Source organism: Cyprinus carpio, chromosome A2, assembly GCF_018340385.1.
Source record: "Cyprinus carpio isolate SPL01 chromosome A2, ASM1834038v1, whole genome shotgun sequence".
NCBI lineage: Eukaryota > Metazoa > Chordata > Actinopteri > Cypriniformes > Cyprinidae > Cyprinus > Cyprinus carpio.
This window is the reverse complement of record NC_056573.1, coordinates 27,186,596-27,207,532: the sequence shown is the minus strand read 5'-3', so window position 1 is coordinate 27,207,532 and position 20,937 is coordinate 27,186,596. Positions and strand designations below refer to the sequence as shown.

At 30.0% G+C, this 20,937-nt stretch overlaps 1 protein-coding gene across 3 annotated transcripts in view; it reads left to right on the top strand.

Annotated features, from left to right (window-relative positions):
• Positions 1-20,937, top strand: part of tcf3a (transcription factor 3a) — a 37,092-nt gene that overhangs the window by 11,039 nt on the left and 5,116 nt on the right. Inside the window, exons 4-18 of one of the 3 annotated variants that reach the window (XR_006153331.1) lie at positions 2,873-2,943; positions 4,488-4,548; positions 6,144-6,175; positions 6,262-6,370; positions 7,763-7,821; positions 12,037-12,133; positions 13,177-13,277; positions 14,505-14,649; positions 14,758-14,819; positions 15,974-16,046; positions 16,159-16,223; positions 17,260-17,418; positions 18,358-18,469; positions 18,869-18,995; positions 19,645-19,882. Coding sequence is in view for 2 of the 3 variants with exons in the window: in XM_042713459.1 (XP_042569393.1) it covers positions 2,873-2,943; positions 4,488-4,548; positions 6,144-6,175; positions 6,262-6,370; positions 7,763-7,821; positions 12,037-12,133; positions 13,177-13,277; positions 14,505-14,649; positions 14,758-14,819; positions 15,974-16,046; positions 16,159-16,223; positions 17,260-17,418; positions 18,358-18,469; positions 18,869-18,995 (1,273 nt within the window). In the remaining variant the exon portion in view is untranslated. The remainder of the gene's footprint in view (positions 1-2,872; positions 2,944-4,487; positions 4,549-6,143; positions 6,176-6,261; positions 6,371-7,762; positions 7,822-12,036; positions 12,134-13,176; positions 13,278-14,504; positions 14,650-14,757; positions 14,820-15,973; positions 16,047-16,158; positions 16,224-17,259; positions 17,419-18,357; positions 18,470-18,868; positions 18,996-19,644; positions 19,883-20,937) is intronic. The other 2 variants (XM_042713464.1, XM_042713459.1) reach the window with 2 other exon arrangements.

The window sequence follows — 20,937 nt, the reverse complement described above, 5'->3', positions numbered from 1 at the left end:
TGGATATATATTATAATATTGATATTAAACTGCCTGTTTTTACATTTTGATTACCTTCAGTGAAGTTAGTGAACACTTGATGACTTTTGAAATTAATCAAATAATTTAACACACACACTCTTTATTTTTGTAGCATTTCAGATAATATTAGAGAGATATGGTCTAATATTGGTTTAATTGCCAGTTTTTACTTTTTCATTTCCTCATCTGTCATCAAGAAATCACTTAAAGTTAATTTAATAATTTAAGAACACACTTAATCTATTCATTTATACATTTTGATTAAATTAATTCTTGATGACGGTTAAGGTAATCTAATATTTTAACTTAACACTTAATTTAATCTTTATTTTGTACCATGTTAGTAAATATATATACATACACACACATAAGCTAATATTGATATTTAACTGCCTATTTTTATATTTTGGTTACCTTAATCATAATCAAGTGTTTACTTAGTTAGTCTAATCATTTAATAACACACTTTATTTAATAAAAAAATATTTTGAAGCGTAATAGATACGTTTAGGCCTATATATATATATATATATATATATATATATATATATATATATATATATATATATATATATTAATGTAACTGTCTATTTTTACATTTTGTTTGTCTTAATCATCATCAGTCTAAACGTTTAAATAATGCACTTAATTATTATTTATTTTGTAGCTTATCAGTTGATATTGAATGCATTTAAGCTAATATTGATATTTAAATGCATATTTTTGCTAAACAATAAAATCCTTAATCCTCGTTAATCCTCAAGCGTTAATTATGTAATTGAATAACACACTTTATATAAAATACTATATATATATATATATATATATATATATATATATATATATATATATATAAAACATTTTATATTAATAACATACTAAATTTAATCTTTAGCAAATCTCTAAATAATCTTTCATATATTTCATTTTTAGTGTTGCATTTAAAACTATTTAGTATTTTTTATTTTCTGTCTGTGTTGTACTATTTAAAGGTTGTTTTATTTCTGTTTTGAATGAAATAAAAGCATCTTTAATAACGTTGTCCTTGAGGTCATTCTGTGGAGGTCGTCTCCGTCGGTTTCTCAGCTGACCCTTCGAGCGGCTGGCCACAGGAAGTCCAGTCATTGTTACAAACGCCGTTCTGAATGCACTTTCCGTCCTCATTGTGTGCGAGCAGCCCGTCTCAGCAGTGCTTGAATAATTCTTTCCTGTTTTGCAGGTTCTGCTCCGTCGGTGGTGTGTGCGCGCGCTGCTGCGTTCTCTCGTCGGTTTATTGAATTCACGGATCACGCTTTTTCACAGCAATGGCTCTCGAGTCATAATTCACTCGTCCGCTGTACTCCTGTTCCGCTCCGTCGCCGGCGCTGTCATGATCGCCCCCCTTCCCCCTTTTTAATTAGACAACAAAACAAAAATTATGAATATTCATAAGCAGACACCTCATTAATATGCACAGTTATGCAAATCAGCACACAATTAAGCCGCTTCTCTCCAGAGATGCTTGCGAGTGTTAAGGGGGAGACGGTTTTTCGGGAAATTTCTGCACCGTCGATCTTTAAAATTCTTCCGTTCGCCGGCTTTCCAGCCTTTGTGCTTGACGTTTGTGGTTTCGAAACCTTTGAGGTTTGGTTTGAGATGTCTAATCGCACATCAGCTGGTGAGATGTAGATACTGAGACGTGAAACATCGCGCAGCTTCAACCATCGAGCTGACCTGGTAATGCTGATAATGCAAACACAGAACGTGAGAACGATTTAACAAACAAAATCTGTTGTGTCTGAACAGCCTTGTGTGAAAGAGGCTGGAGAAACTCATCTCAGGGCAAGTATACAGGGCTTCATTAAGACATATTACTCTACTAGTCGTACTTGCAAACCACTGATGAGTCAGTTTGTAGTTTTGCACAAACATATTTAATTTTCTGTGGCATGTTTTCAAATATAAAATGGTTATTTGTCTTTTCTGCAATGCATTGAAGTTATTTGTAGCATATGCTCAAGTGCATGCATTTTAAAAATACCGTTTTTTTTTTTAAAGGAATTATATTTAAATAAATGCTGATCTTTTGAACTATTCATTAAAAAAATCAAGACTGCTAATCAGAAATGTTTCTTGAGCAGTAAATCATCATATTAGAATGATTTCTGAAGATCATGTGACACTGAAGACTGGAGTAATGATGCTGAAAATACAGCTGCGCATCACAGAAATAAATTACATTTTAAAATGTATTCATATAGAAAACAGCTGTTTTAAATTATAAAAATATTTTACATTTTTGTACTGTATTTTTGATCAAATAAATGCAGTAAATCATCATATTAGAATGATTTCTGAAGATCATGTGACACTTAAGACTGCAGTAATGATGCTGAAAATACAGCTTTGATCACAGAAATAAATTATATTTAAAAGTGTTTTCATATAGAAAACAGCTGGTTTAAATTATAATAATATTTCACATTTTTTTTAACTGTATTTTTGATCAAATAAATTTAGTAAATCATCATATTAGAATGATTTCTGAAGATCATGTGACACTGAAGACTGGAGTAATGATGCTGAAAATACAGCTGTGCATCACAGGATATTTTAATTTACATTAGAAAAAGCCACATAGAAAACAGTTATTTTAAATTGTAATAATAATTCAGAATTGTACAATTTCTGAACATATAAATGCAGCCTTGATGAGCAGAAGAGACTCTTTCAAAAACATACTAATTCTTGTTTTTGAACATTAGTGTAGATAAAACAGCATGCATTTATAATGTCAAAATCATATCAGCCAACATTTCTATATCAGTGCATATCTAGTTCTAAGTATTGAGAATGTTTGTTTGTTTTTCAGGTTTAGATGAAAGAAGTGGCTCCGGCTCTTGGGCTTCAGGAGAAGCGAACGGTCCCTCATTCGGAGCACGGGTATGAAGTCACACATACATCACGCGGTCTTAATCGCACGCAGAAATGAGTGAAGCTGGAGGACAGATCGTCTCCGGTGTCTGTTCATGCTTTGCTGTTCCCATCAGACCTTAATCCCTAAAAGAAACAAACCGACTGCGGCACATATCTAGTCCACTTCAGGACGTCTCTTATTTTGACTTGTGAGGGTTTGTTTAAAGCAGACTGGCGTGTAGCTGTAGATGGGAAGGTCAGCAGACGCGTGTTTGTAGGTCAGTCGGTCAGCGGCTGAGATTAGCCGGCCTTTTTTAGCGATGCTCATGTTTACCTGCCGTGTCTAGCGCTGATCTCTCACCTGTCAGGGTTCGTGAATGTTAGACGCATCACGTGTGTGAACGATGTGTGTCCTATTCTCTCTGTGACCTAGTTTGCTCATAAACAAGCAGCCTGTAATTTTATTCAAGGAGCCAACATTTTTCATGACCATTTCTCTCTGAACCTTAAAACTAAACAGGATTTTTTCCCCTTCTGTATGGAAAAGTCTTTTTCATTGATGAAAAAAAAAAAACTGATTTTAGCAGATTTTATATATGTGCTTTATATTTTAATAAATGTTTTATAAGAATTTGACATTATAAATGTATATATATATATATATATATATATATAGAGCGAGAGAGAGAGAATTATATAGAATATAGAATTTGACATTATAAATGTATGCTGTTTTATCAACACTAATGTTCAAACACAAGAATTAGTATGTTTTTGAAAGAGCCTTGCATTTATTTGATCAAAAATACAGTAAAAATGTGAAATAATTTAATTTAGAATTTAAACATTTAACAATATATAATTTTAAGTATATTTTTAATGTTATAATAATAAAAAATATACCTTTAATATACTGTATTTTTTTGAATATATTGCGTTAAAAAATAAATGTAAATATATTTTTATAAATTGTTAAAAAATATAAATGTAACATGAAATTTATTTTAATTTTATATATTTAATAGAAATATAAAAATGTAAATATATATTTTTAATAATATAATGTATAGCTTTATATAACTTACTCTAATATATTAAATTTATATTTAGCTATATTCTTTAATAATATCATATTAAAGAATTTTACATTTAAATATAATTTATAATACAATTTAAATACATTTTATTTATATATAGAATAAGTTTAATAGAGATATAAATTATAAATATCTTTTTATATATATATATATATATATATATATATATATATATATATATATATATATATATATATATATATATATATATATATATATATATATATATAATTTATAATAAAATATATAATTTTATTTTATTTTTTTAAATGTACATACAATTATATTATAAATTGAATTAAAATATTTTACTTTCAGTAGATGTTGTAAGTAGACTGGGGAGGAATTTTTAAATTCAGAATAAATTACATAGTACGTAACTGATATTGATATTTGTTGATATTTGATGTTGAAGTTTGCATGATTCTGCTGATCATGACTTTGTGTGTGTTTTTGTGTGTTTTTGTGTGTTAGCTGTATGGAGACGGTCCTCACTACCCTGAGCATGACGGCATGTACAACTTAGAGATTGACGGTGAGTTAACGCAAGCGTTCTGGTTAAGTCTCGAGTCCAGCTTATTTATGTTCTCACGGATGAGGTGCATTTCTTTGTTGTTGCTTGTTAGTGAAAAAATCTGCATCCAGTCCGACCTCATTTCCACATCTGATCAGCCTCAGAAGTTTAACCCATGCATTGCCTGCTGTCCTGCGCAGGTTTAGGTCACGCTGGGATTTCACACACGGGACGTGGGGGGGGGGGTTAATCCTCGCTCCTAACCGGCCCTCGCTGGGCTTTAAAGCCGTGTGGGGGTTGCTTTTCAACTAATTACCACTTAGGCATTTATAATGGGATGATTTGTTGTTTGTGTCCAGTCTTAAAGCCATAAACTGCACCTCAGCCGCAGACAGATGGAGTCCAGCAACCTTTCAGCCCAACACTATCAGTCAATGAATAAATCACAGTCTACACTCCCCCTCCAACCCAACACTCATTCATATTTAATGTAATATTAGTTTACTAGTACCCTCAGTTATACTGCTATATAAATAAATATATATATTCAACAAAAACTAAATATTAACCAAAATTATAAGAGTATCTCAATGATACTAAAACAACACTGATATATAATTAATGTATTTCATTGTATTTCTCATTTTAACTTTAGTTTTATAGGTTTTGTAAAATTTTATGTAATAGTTTTGGTTTTCGCTATTTTAGTACTTCAGATTAAATTAAAAATATGAGAATGTTGCCTTGGCAACTAGCTGAAAAAAGATTAGTTTTTAATGTTTTATTTAATTTAGTTAATATTTTTGTTGTGATAGTTTTTTTTATTGTTTTGGTTTACTATAATAACTGTGTGTGTGTGTGTATATATAATATATATATATATATATATATATATATATATATATATATATATATATATATATATATATATATATATATATATTATATAAAATATATTTTTTAATTATACTTAACTATAAATATATAATATAATGTTTACATTTAAGTATAATTAAAAAAAATATATAAAATATACATATATAATTTTAATATTATATAAAATATATTTTTTAAATTATACTTAACTATAAATATATAATATAATTTTTACATTTAAGTATAATTAAATAAAAAAATATATAAAATATACATATATAATTTTATATTATATAAAATATATTTTTTGAATTATAAATATATATAATTTTTAGATTTAAGTATAATTAAATTAAAAAAAATTATATATATATATATATTACATTTAAGTATAATTAAATTAAAATAATTTAATCAAACTGGAGAAGTTTAATGCATTAATTAGTAGTAATGTTAGTTTAATAATACCTAGTTATATAGCTCTGTTACTGTATTTAAAGGCAACATGAAATCAAACCAATCTTTATTCAATCAGTTTCAGAAAGATAAAATCTATTCCTGCCTTTTCTCATCAAGAATCATGTTTAGCTCAGATATGCGCTGCGTTACGGAGGTTAAAAGCGTTATGTTGACATGTTCAGTGCACTTCTAGATTTCTCAGCAACAACTAAAGTTCAGCCTTTTGTGTAACACTTGATCTGTTGGGCTCAATATAAGAGTTTCTGGTGTTTCTGTTGCAGGGAAATCTGAAAGAGGATACCCCGTTACACAGGTAATGAACTGTTTTTCAGTAGCTGAGCAGTTTTGGGTTTCATCCTCGAGTCTGTCTTCACTGAACTCTCTGTTGTTTGTGTTCAGCCACATCTCTTGCCCGCTGATATTAGCGATGGTCTTTCTCCTCCGGGAATGAAAGTCTCTTCTCAGTTCTACAGTCCTCACCGCCGGAGGGGCGCTGACTCCAGCTTAGGTGAGATGAGCTTTCACCCTCATGGCTTTGGCTTGTGACTGCTCCGTTGGAAGCAATATTTGTATAATGACAGTTAAACTGTATAATTGTATAAAACAGATTTCCTTGATCATTGTAGCCATGAACCGCTCGCTTATACGGGAAGAGATTCCTAATAAGTGCAACGATATACAGGCTGCTGTGAAATAAACCCTTGTTTTTCATGTATATTTAGATATTTATTTATATATATTTGTATTGGTGCTATTGTAGTAAATTTTAAATACTGTTACAGTTTTTGTTAATATTTAGAAAAGATTTTAGTTTTGTATTTTCTGTTTTCGCTTTAATTTTGGTTTATTTTTTTTTTTTTTTAAGGGTTAGTAGTTCTGTGTTTCTCATTTTTGTTTTTGTGTTTTTAGTTTTATTTTATTTATTGGTTTTAGTCTAATTTTAGTTTTTTGGTGCTTCAAGTTAAACTAAACGAAAATGAAAAATATTGCTAAAATAAAATAAGTTTAAGTATATAAGTATATTTTATTTAAATATTTTAATAATTATAGTTGTCTGTTTTCACTTTAATTTTAACATTTTAGTAGTTCTGTAATTGTTTTGGTACTTAAACGAAACAAAAATTAAAAATGTTGAAGTTTATATATTTTTAAATTTAGAATAGATTTAAATTTTGTATTTACTGTTTTCTCTTTAATTTTAGTTTTTTTTTTTTAAGTTTTAGTAATTTTTATGTTTCTCATTTTTGTGTTTTAGTTTTATTTATTAGTTTTAATCTAATTTTAGTTTTTTGGTACTTCAAGTTAAACTAAACGAAAATGAAAAATATTGCTAAAATAAGTTTAATTAAGTATATATTTTATTTCAATGATTTTTAAATATTTTAATAATTATAGTTGTTTGTTTTCAATTTAATTTTTAAGTTAAGTTTTGGTACTTAATCTAAATGAAAATGAAAAATGTTGAAGTAAAATAAGTTTATTTTATTTATATTTTTTTTATTTAAATTATATTTTGTTTTGTTTTGATTACTAATTAGTATATATTTTAAACAAAATGGGATATATTTTAAAATTTGTACTGTAAAATAAAAAAAAATTCTAAATAAAATTACAATAATATTTCTCCCCAAATTAATTTATTTTAAAAGGTACGCCACTGAGCTTTTATTTCGACCGCTTAAGTGATTTGATTCACAGTAAATGAATGCATCATGAACTAAAATGTGCAAATACTGCATTTCTCTCACCAGCAGCCTCTGCTCCTAAGCCTTATCACCATATTTATTGATTTTGAAAAGCATGAGGTGTCTTAGTTTGCATCTGCCTGTCAATCATGTTGACTGATCACCTTAAGTATAAATCAGCATGTAAAAGGCTTACAGAAAGGCTTTCGTTTCAGATCCTCTGCCCAAGAAGATCCGGAAGGTTCCTTCTGGCCTGCCGTCATCTGTGTCTTCGGTGAGTGTTGATGTGCCCTCATTAGTGTCTGAGCCCAGATTATCATGCCACGTGAAGTCAGTCTGACCCAAAACACACACACACACACACACACACACACACACACACACACACACACGTGCACTTCCTGTAGGGCTCATGTCACATACTACATGCATACTGTGACCTGCCTGCAGCGTGCAGAGATTCTCTTTCTCTCTTATGGGTGCGTTTGCTGTGTATGCAGTCGTGCATTCATGCTCGCATGCAGTCATAACACCCTTCCTTTTTTAAAATCCCTGCATGGACAAAGTGCTCATCTACTAATGCCCACGAGGCCTTGGAGGGTTGCCGTGGGCAGTGGTGCATGTTCTACTTCCTGTGCCTTTTCCTGTTTGAAGCAGGGCTGCTGAATTTGAACCCATTCAATTCTCCTCGTTTTCAGTGCGTAGTGAAATGTAAGACGATAAATGCAATTTAACATATTACTCTCTATGAAAACTAACTTCCAGTAACCAAAAGTGAGTTTTTAATACTTGAGTCTTCACAGGCCACGTTCACATTGTTTATGAGCAATGCAATATGATTTAAAATAATAATTATTATTAATGCGGCGAAAACACATCATGCAAATCATGCAGAATTTCACAGTGTACATTTTTTGATTGAATTTAGTGAATATTGTGCGCAAATATACAGTAATAATAAGTTGCATGGGGCAAAATTGCATCGTTGAGAGAGGAAAAAAAAACCTTGATAATTCACATTTAATTATTACATTGAAAAATAGTCAATTTATGTGACTTTACAAGTTTTTATTTATATAATGCAATTAATTTATATAATGCAATTAATATCCAGGATGTAAAATGTATAGCGCTTTTTCCACACGCCAGTAGTTTTAGTTCGATTTAAATACATTTGTTATTGCTTGGCGTTTTTTATTATTTTTTTTTTTTTTTTTTTTTATAATAAATGCCACCATAATTTTTTTTCTATATGTATGTTTAATGGTTTATTTAAAAGTAATTATTTTGGAGTGAGAGAAACTAAAATAGATTTTATAGTGTTTATAATAACATTTATTTTAATTTATTTTTGAATGTAATAATAAAATGTCACTTTAAAAAAAAAAACAATGCTATTTTTACATGGTGCAAATTATTTTCCATAAAACAGTAATTATACAATGTGCGTACAATAAATATTATATGAATAATTGACACAATATTTACTCATTTAACTCACAGTATGTATATGTAGTTATATTTTTTTTTTTTTTTTTTTTAATAATAAAAATAAATAAGTAAAATTTAATTTTAGTTTTTTATATTTTAATAATAAAATAAATATATGTAGTTTGTTTAATAAATAAATAAATATAATAAAATATATTTATTTTTATTTTATATTATTTTTACATTTTATTTTCAGGTTTTTTCAAGTTTTTAGTTTTAAGTTTTTTTTAATAGTTTTCATTTTATTTTATTATTATAACCCCTGTCTTCATCCTCGTTGTTGCACACCGTATGGTTTTCTTTCTGTGGAAATGTAGCTTCTGATCTGCTCTATTCACTACAGTAAACCATCTCGGTGGGCAGAATCTGTCAAGACGTTTGTGTGTTCACTGACTAATAGTTTGGTCGTGTTGAGCCAAAAGCAACTTGGAAATTATGCAGAATATCTTCGTTTATGTTCCATGGAAGAAAGAAAGTCACTCGGGTTTGGAACGACATGATGATGGTGAATAAATGAGGAGAGAATTTTCTTTTTAAGTGATCTCTCACTTTAATTGGTCAATTGGACACAACTGATCATCACAAATACCCAAATTATGCTAATACATGTGTGTGCATAGAAGAAGACAAGGGTTTTCAAGCATCAAAACAATAAAAGTTTAATACTGCTCAAAATTTAGTTTTTTCTCCCCAAATATTAGAATGTCAAAAAAAAATTCTGAGCAAAAAATAATGACAGAATTTACAGAAAACATCCACTAAAATGTCATTCACTGTAACAATAGTTCATATACCAACAAAAAATATATATTAATGAAAGTGTTTTTAAAAAGTTTCTCCTGGAATAGTTTTAGAATTTTTATCATCCATTAAATTAAAAAATTCTATTTAACTGTTATTATTACTATTTTCATTGTTATTTTAATTTGTGCATTTTTGTATGTTGGTGTTTTTTGTTAAAATATTGTTACAAGTGTATTGGAATGTTATTGTAATCATAATAATTAAAATCTAACAATAAATTAAAAAAAATAACATAATATACACACACACACACACACACACACATAATATACACAGACACACACACACACACACACACACACACACACACACACACACACACACACACACACATATATATATATATATATATATATATATATATATGAACCAGACATTAAAAAGACTCTTTTTAAGGATCGCAATATATATATATATATATATATATATATATATATATATATATATATATATAATATATATATATATATATATATATATATATAATTATAATTTTAAATATTTTCTGCAATCCTTCAAACCACTAGGATTTCCTCATTTGCCTGCAAAATATTTTCAATAATTTAAATATAATACAATTTATTATGATCACTTTTACTTGTATATATTTTAACAAGTGCATGTCTGAATAAGTATGTTGTTTCATTTTTGCATAAACGTGTCGTTTCTGAGCAACGATGGAACATTTCACCCATATTTAGAAATGTTATTTCCACAAAGGTTATTAGAAACATTTAAGCATGCACTTTATTTGCATTTAATATGCATTCTGTGTGTATAGAACCGCTAAAATTCTTAACATTGGTCTTATTGTCTCTGTGGCTCTCTAATAGTGGCTCTATTTTTACTCTCCCTGCCCTCATCTGTTCATCTGTTCTCTTTCCTTTCATTTTCCTGCTCGTTCTCTCCGCGTGTCTCCAGCTGTCTGTGGTGTTGGCTGCTCTCCAGGAACGGGCAGATGGCTCTGTAATTGAGAATGCATCCCTCTCTCTCCGTTTCTCTCTTTATTTCTTTCTTGTGTTCATGCATCTCCTTCGGTCTCTCGTCTTCTATTTCGTGTCATTTATTTACACACATTTCACGTGGTTCTATTCTTTGGGTTTCTCCATCTTTGACATCAGATCGCTGGAGCGTGGCTTGTTTTTGACCCCTTTGTTGTGTTTAATTGGCTTGTAATTTGGTCGTATGTTCATTATATTAACACCCTTTCGTGGTTAGACAGGCGTGCGTTGTTGTTTCTTTTGTTTTAGCGAATAACAAAGTATACAGTGTTTTCACGTCATGCCTTTGTGTGTGAAAAAAATCAACCCGATGGTGGATCTTTATTATTAAAAAAATGGGTTAATAGAGAATGCAACAAAATGCTAGATGAGTAATTTTGTAATTTCCTCTTGACTCAGGTGCAACATTTCATATTTTTGTTAAAATAATATAATTTTTATATATATATAAAATTACTTTTGTTTTTTTTTATTCCATATAGAAGTTGCCATTTTATTAAAAATGAAATAAAAATAAAAATAAAAGAAATTAAAAAGGTAACATTCTGTTTATATATATATATATATATATATATATATATATATATATATATATATATATATATATATATTATATATATAATATATAATATTTCTTAAAAATACAATTTTAACATTTAAGTTACTATTTTATTAAAAATATATATACTAAATAAAATGTATAAATTATATTAAAACAGTAGCTTTTTTGTAATTTTTTGTGACTTTTAAGTTACCGTTTATTTAAAAAAAAAATACAGAAATAGTGACAAAACAACACAAGTGACTAAAGCTGTGTAGAAATTAATATTTTAATAAAATGGTAACTATAAATATCATACAGACAGAAAGATATTTAATAAAATTGTGAAATACAGTTTCTTGACAGGAAACGTATTTAAATAGATAAATATTTGTAATTTTAGTTTTTTCTAATTATAAATACAAAAAATGCATATATTTAAAATATGTAAATAGCTAAAATGATGGTAGCTGGCCATCGAAATGTCAAAGTTATTTTGCGCACTGCTCATGGTTCATGTTGTGGTCATTTTTTTGGACTTTCCCTTGAGTCAGGGTTCGTTTTCTGATGAATGTTTCCTAATTTATTGCACATGCACACACTGCAGCTAAAGCAGGACGATCACAGGACTTTGGTTTGTTCTGTGTTGCAGGTTTATCCCGGTTGCACCGGTGAGGACTATAACCAGGACGGCTCCGGATACCCCGGATCCAAAGCTGCAAACCTTTATCCAGGCTCGTTCTGGCAGGGTATGTGGGTAGTTTCTGTCTGAGTGATTTTTGGCCACATTAGTAATATCATAAACTGATCTTAATGTGCTATTTATCACTTCATTTGCATCACTTAAAATAACTAATGACCTTTTGTTTTATTTTTTTCTGCCTCATTGCTACATGCATTTTGCATAAACATTTCATATTTATTATCCTCAATGTTAATTTAGTGGATTTTTTTTTTATTGATTTTTTTTTTTTTTATTGATTATTTTTTAACCAAATATTCTCCTTATTTTAGTAGTAGACATTCAGAATGGATTTTGCAATCATGCATATTTGGTCCAATTTGAGTGTTTCAATTCATATTAGAGCAAATGCATAAATTTGGAGGTATATGTCCAATATTAAAAAGCTATAATTATAAAAAATCAGGCATTTTGTGGTCAAATATCTGTGCATCTTGAAACTAAACCTTTCCTTCATTGCTATTTTTATATCTCGTATTCATTTGCAGTAATGTGTTGGTGATTAGTAATATTGTGAACTTCACAAAATAATTCATGTCACATTGTTTTTTTTGTTTTTTTTTTGTATTTTTCAGCCTTTTTTTAAATGCATTGCTTCATGCATTGTGTATAAACAGTTAATATTTATTATGTTTCTTGTGTTAATTTAGTGTAAAACTTTTTTTTATTATTATTTATATATTTTTTAAACCAGATATTCTACCTATTTTAGCAGTAGACTTTCATAATGGACTTTGCAATCGTGCATATTTCATATTTTCAGTTCATGCTCGAGCAAATACATAATATTGAGGTATATATTCAATATTAAAAAAGCTGTAAATATTAAATAAAACAGGCATTTCGTGGTCAAAAATTTGTGCATCATGATAAAATATTCTAGTTTTATATCTTGCATATCACTGTGCTCTTTCTAATCACATAAAATAACTGAAACTCAATATTTCATGTCTATTTGTTTGATGATAAGTGGCCGTGTAATAAGCAGTAATTTTACAGTTAATCTTCCAGCTGGTTTCTTTTGGATTACATGTTGGTTTGGTTTCTCAGATGGGCTTCCGGATCATTGGGGTCAGTCTAGTTATCCTCCGGTCATGAGTAACGCTCCTCACATCGGTCAGCAGGCTCCGTTCCCCTCCATAAACACACAGGTGAGAACTGAACTATTTCTCATAGGGTTTTTTTTTATGTGCCCAGTGCTGTCAGGATTGAGAAATTTAGCTGATGTCTAAGAAATAATACAAGTTTATTTTCATGCATTAAATGTCACAAAGTACTGTGATTAACTAAATCCTTCGGTTGTCACTTGCAGCATAAGATTAATACTCTTAACACCTTTAAATATTAATTTCTTCAGTTCTGTAAAAAAATAGAAACGTTTACAATAATCTGACTGTCACAGAAAAGGATGTAAATGTATATATAATTAATTTATAATTTGTATTTAAATGTAAAAATATTTATATTTGAATGTAAATTATAAATATAAAATATATATATATATTTAAATATGGAGGAAAACATTTAATATATAAATATTGATAATTTTTATTTAAATATATTATTTTTAATTTCTAACTATATAAAAAATATATTTAAATAAGTGGCTAAATTTAGAATTTTATATATGTGTGTGTGTGTGTGTGTATGTGTGTATTGCTTATATTTAAATATAAAAATGGCTAATATAAATGTATTGTTTTAATATAAATTTTTATATGATTTGTGAATATATTTATAATTTGTGTTTATAATATACATTTTTATATTTAAATATAAATATATAAAAATGTATATATTTAATCATATAAATGACTAAATTTATAGTATTGTCGTATTTAACTATTTTCAGGTCACCCACAAATGACATATGTTAAAGTTATTAATTTATAAAAATATTTTAAATATTTATAATTTTTTAAATATAGATTTTTTTTATGTTTTAAAACAAATAAAAAAAAATTTAAATATATTTTATACAATAAATAAACAAATATATACATATATTGTGTGTGTGTGTGCGCGCATATATATACATATATATATATATATATATATATATATATATATATATATATATAGCAGATGAGCAGGCATTTATTTAATAATTGCAGCAGGCTAAGTTGTGTCTGATCGGTCATGATCTCAGAATCATTGGGTTTAAAATAGGTCCTGAAGACCTCATCTAGATGTTTTTTTTCCCTTTCTGATGAGCCAGAGACCACATAAAAAATGCATTTAATTACCGCAGACCTCGATGTGGAAAAGCAATGGAACATTCCTGATGTTGAACCTGCTCTCTCTCGGCGTCTCAATAGATGCAAGAACATGCTGGCCACGTGCTCCTGAATGATTACATGTCTGTGTCTCGTCCGCAGAAGCGGCAGCCTTTGCCCCTGTCACCGCAGAACTACCCTCTGCACGGGAGCGAGGTCAACTTACCCACCAGCTTCCACCAGGCCTCTGCAGGATACGGCGTTCCCAACCACACGCCGCCCATCAGCACCTCCGACGGCATCATGGGTAAGAGTCTCCACCCTGACGCCACCACAAACCAGAGAGCAGCGTTTGGCTTCAGTGCGTCTGAGTTACTCACATTCACCTGTAAACTTGAGCTTCATTCTCTGTTAGCAGTCAGCAGAGCGGGAAACCCAGGCAGCTCCGGCGCGGAGATCGGGAAAGCTCTCGCTTCGGTGAGTTTGGGGTCTCACAGTGTGTCATTTACAGCTCAATGCGGTGATAAACTAGTGGTTGACCATTTTTCAGAAGCTAGTTATCACTGGTGGAGTAACCAGTGGCTGATATGGACGATAATTTTGAGATATGACCTAATTACACATTTAGTGAATTGTTATTTATTTAAAATTTCTTTTGGAACTGCATGGATTTTTAGGGGAAATTTTGTCAAATTGGCTAATTATCGACTGGTTAATCAAGTGTGCTTATAAAGATTTTGGAAAATTCTGAATTTAAGAATTGGCTTTTTTTTATCTATAATAATTTTAATTTTTAATAATTGTAATAAATAATTTTAATTGGGAGTGCCACACAGGATGCTGAATTGGAATGACAGGAAGAGGAATTTCCTGAATTGCAATTTTGTGACTAAACATAAATAATTTTATTAATAATATTTCATTCATTTAAAAAAAAATATATTATTATTTTTTTATTATAAAAATTTAAAAAGTATTATTATTCATCCATCCATCCATATTTATTAATAATTTCAATAAATATACATACATTTTTTAGTAATTTAATGTTATTTTTTTATCAATGTTTTTGTTTTTATACATTTTTAAGTTTTAAGAAATTTAATTCAACTTAAATAGGAAAAATAAATAAATAAATATTGCCTTATTTTATTTCAGTTAATGTTTTTCTTTTTTCCAATTAAAGTAATTATTATCACATACTTTTACACATTTACATTTACAAATTTATTTAATTTGACAATGTTCACCACATTGTTTTAAGAACTCAATGAAAATAAATATTAACAGAAATTATTTGTATTGTTTATATTATGTTTTCTGGAGCCATAAAATCTAAGTTTACGCACACACACGCAAATACATACATACATACATACATACATATATATATGTGTGTGTGTGTGTGTGTGTGTGTGTATATATATGTATATGTAACTTTCATTTTCTGTATGTGGATATTGATGATAAATATCATGTGATTATTTCTGGAATTACTCCAGATCATTGGGGACAGTCTGGGTGATTCATTCTGAAAAATGTATTAATAATAGCACATACTGATAAACATAACAGTTATGTATCTCTTTCAGCTCAACTATTTACTTAATATTGTCTCTTGTGCTTTTTAGATATATCCCTCTGACAATAACAGCTTCTCCTCCAGTCCCTCCCCTCCTGTGGGCTCTCCTTCAAACGTCTCCGGTGGGTTTCCTGAAGGCTCTCGTCTGTAAACGGCTCTGTAGTGCCATCTGCTGTGGGATTGCTTTGGTGCCTCCACACTGAGGCAGTATTGACGTCTGTGTTTGTGTTTCAGCTTCTGCTTCTCAGTGGTCCAAAGGCTCTTCTCAGCCCAGTTTTGAGCCCGGACTGCAGGCGCCGGTACGTTCCTCTGCATCACCGTAGAGCAGAAAAACTAGAGATTAAAAACATTTCGACTAGAGATTCTGCCGTGAGCTGTGTTGCACATGATATATGCATGTATTGTATTTCTAGAAACATCATGCATTATTTATGATCAATATTATAAGTACACATATAGAGACTTTTAATTTATTTTGCTGCATTTAATAAATTAGGTTTTACTTTATGGTTTCAGATGTAACAGTTATTATACACTTAAACATCCATAATGCTCCTGTTGAGTTATATTAATAATAATGATGATGATAATAATGATAATAATAATGATATATATATATATGAAATCACCTATGAACATCATACAACATGGAAAATTTCCACACAATAAAATCACAATTTTAATGATAATTTATGTAAAGTGTATTTCATTATGTTCAATAAATCAACTTTTACTTAATGGTTGCACAATGCTTCAATAAGTTATATAAGCTATACATTCAAATTTTGTTTATATTTATTTTTATTAAGTTCAGTGTGTTGAGCCTGGGTTTTATAGTTAAAACTAAAACAATTAAGTTATTTAAATTACTTGTAATGAGCATTAAAGAAAATAATGTTTTTTTATTTTTTTTAATTCAGCTAGTTTCCATGGCAACTGAAATAAAAATCCATGAAAACTAGACAAACACAAACTACTAAATAGACAACTAAACACAACAAAATTACTAAAACTTTAAAGTTCAAAGAAACTGAAAATATAGAAATAAAATATATTAATAAAAACTATGAGAGTATCTCATCTGAACAGCAAAAGTATAATTTGTTTTGATGGCTGTTAATGGTTTTGACAGTGGTTTTGAAAAAAATTATTGAAATATGTCTAATCAGCTTATAAAAATGTATTCTACATTTTAAAAACAAATAGGCATACATCAGATTTTTTCCTCTTTTATCTCTGTTTGGCTCACAGAAATAACATCTTTGTTGTCAGTCTCGGTTTCATATAGTCTCATTGTGCATTTGATAAACTTTGAGTAATTATTGTTTTTTCCAGAATAAGATGGATGACCGTCTGGGTGAAGCGCTGCATGTGTTGAGGAATCACGCGGTGGGCGCAGACATGCACAGTTTACTGAGCGGACATCCGGCTGGTGCCGCGGCTCTGGGCTCCATCAGTCAGGCCTTCGGGCTCATCAGCCGCCTGCCGGGCCTGGTGAGTGTTTGTTAACATGGCTCTGTTTCAAACCCTTGTGAGATGCCTGCTTAGGGCCTTATTAAATCTGCTGGATTTTTTCATGAATTTTTTTTTTTTTTTAATTGCAATGAAATCAATGAAATCATGAAACTTATACTTACTTAAACATATAATTTTAAATTTTTTTTTACAAAAATTACAAGTGCCCTTTGAAAGCATTCAACATTTTACAAAGCAGTAAAGGCATTAAAAGTTTAACTAAAAATACATTATTGAGGCCCTATGAAAGCAGTTTTATTTTTTCACAATTTTTTTTAATTGCTAAATTAAACTTTACTAATCAAAGCATGTTTAATCAATAAAATCATGAAACTTGTACTTAAATGCATGTAATTTAAAAACAATTTTTTACAAGCTTTACAAAATTTACAAATGCCATTTGAAAGCATTAAACGTTTTACAAAGCATTAAAAGTTTTACAAAAAAATAAATTTTAGGGTGAAAGCAGTTTTACTTTTTCAAAAAAATTTTTTATAAAAGATTAAATAATTTTAATAATCAATAAGGATGTGTAATCATTTGAATTCATAATACTTTAACAATTTAATTATTTAGAAATAAATAAAATAAACAAATAACAATAATAGTGCCCTAAGAATTTATGCTTTCTTCTTTTAATGTTGTCAGTTTTAATTTTTCTGGATTATGTGTTTTATGATTGAATACAAATTTATTATCAAAAACAGTGTTAATCAAATTAATTATTTATTAACATTGTAACAATAATTGTGCCCTATGATACAGGCATATTAGACACATTTCTCTAAATTTAGTTGAAGACTGTCAAAACAATTAACTGGCATCAAAACAAATTTTAATTTTGCTATTCAGCAAGAGAAAATGTACTGACAAAAAATAATTATTTACAATTTAACCGTCTCCTGCTCTTTTCTCTAGATGTCAAATCACAGTGATGATGCCGCAGGTTTGCCACAGTCCAGTGCTCTGCTGCAGGGACACCATGCCCCCCATCAGGCTCCGCCCACTTCCCAGTCCGACACCTTTACCAGTCAGTGCTGCTTTTTGAATTATAATGCTCATTTCATGACATTTGATTGATTGAGATTCATGAATGATGTGCTTTGTGCAAGTATTTTAGCAGGCAAGCATGCAAAATGTTTTTGTATCATGCGTGCTTTTCAGACATGACTTACAAAGCGTATCTGTAGCTCAAACATGGTGTTAAAAACGATAAGTTCATGGGTTCGATTCTCAGGGAATGCATGAATCGATAAAATGCATACCTTGAATGCAATGCAAGTCGTTTTGGATAAAAGCATTTGCCAAATGCATAAATGTACGTTCATGAGTCTTAATTTAAACATCCAAAAATCAAACTCTTCACCTTTAAAATGATTTTCACAGTGCTGTTGCATTTTCTGTTACTAATCTTGTTTTTGTCTGTCAGGTCTTTCTCTGCCTCGTTCCTCCAGCTCGGATATAAAGCGGGAAGATAAGGAAGACGATGAGAACCTGTCTATCGGAGATAAATCAGAGGACGAGAAGAAAGACGGAAAAAGCCGCACACGAACGAGGTACCTGCCGACCTGCAAGCCTTCATTTAATTCCAGGAGAAATAAATATACAGTACAGGTCAAAAGTTTGGGATAATTAAGATTTTTTAAAATGTTTTTGGAAGAAATCTCTTCTTCTCACAAAGGCTGCATTAATTTAATCAAAAATACAGTAAAACAGTGAATTATTTTTACAGTTTAAAATGAGTGTTTTCTATGTTACTCTATTTTAAAATGTAATTAATTTCTGTTGTATAAAGCTGAATTTTCAGCATCATTACTCCAGTCTTCAGTGTCACATGATCTTCAGAAATCATTCTAATATGCTGATTTGCTGCTCAAGATGTTTACACAGAAAACAGCTGTATTTTCAGTAATAATTCACAATGTTACTGCTTTTATTTACTGTATTTTTGGTCAAATAAATGCAGCCTTGGTGAACAGAAGAGACTTCTTTTGAAAACACAAAAAAATCGAATTAGAAACGTTTGTTTGCAGTTGATAGAGTTGCAATCTGTAAACATTCGATATACTCAATGTTCCCACCTCCAGCAGCTTCTGATTGGCCATTGTAAAACATTGACGTGAGGTACGCGTCGTTCCCTGTCAGTGTGCCTTGATTGTTTTGCCTGTAACCCCTCTCAACCCTTTGTTCCTCTGACCTATGAAGCAAGATGACGAAGAAGATGACGAGGATTTGCCGGTTGAGGTGAAGGCGGAGCGGGAGAGAGAGCGGCGCGTGGCCAATAACGTCCGTGAGCGTTTGCGTGTGCGCGACATCAACGAGGCCTTCAAAGAGCTGGGCCGCATGTGCCAGATGCACATGAACAATGAGAAACCTCAGACCAAACTGCTCGTCCTTCACCAGGCCGTAAACGTTATTCTCAACCTGGAGCAACAAGTGCGAGGTCAGTGTGTGCGGCTGACCTCCGATCAGTGCTCAGGCACGAGATCTCAGATACCGTGGAGATCCATCTGTGGTCGGGACACCTGAATGGGTCGCAAGGGGTGGAGGATGGATTTGTTGATTAGAGATATTAAATGCTTGATGGATAAATGCATATGCATTGAATGCATAATGTTCTGGGTTCAACACAAGTTCGATTATTTTAAGGCAAGACACTACCAGCAAAAATTAACTGGTTAGTTTTGAGATTTAGGGCTTTTTGGTTTTTCATAATGCATTTCAGTCTAGTGGAAAACACCTAAAATAAACATTTAAATGTTTATTTTATCTATTTTATCTATTTTCGTCTGTAGATTTTAATTACAAAACATATATTTAAAAGTTTTTTCTCCACTTCAGCAGCACTTACTTACAACAAAACTTAGGGTTTTATTACTCTCTATATTCTGAAGGTTTTTACTGAGGGTTTTGTTCATATATCATTCACAATGATTTATATAACATTTTATTACTAAAAACATGGCGAAAATGCATTTCTTTAAAAGCTATAAGTATTTTTTTCCTCCACTTCAGCAGTACTTACATACACCAAAACTTAGGGTTTTATTCCTCTCTATATTCTGAAGGTTTTTACTGAGGGGTTTGTTTACATATCATACGCACTGATTTATATATAATTTTATTACTAAAAAAAATGGCAAAAATGCAGAAATTTAAAGCCTGGGAGGTTTGTATCTCCACTTCAGCAGCACTTGCTTACACCAAAATTTAGGGTTTTATTCCTCTCTATATTCTGAAAGTTTTTACTGAGGATTTTGTTCATATGTCATTCACAATTATTTATATAACATTTTATTCCTAAAAACATGGCGAAAATGCATTTCTTTAAAAGCTAAAAGTATTGTTCCTCCACTTCAGCAGTACTTACACCAAAACTTACAGTTTTATTCCTCTCTATATTCTGAAGGTTTTTACTGGGGGGTTTGTTCATATGCCATTCACATTGATTTATTCCTCATTGATTTAATTCCTAAAAACATGGCTAAATTGTGTTTT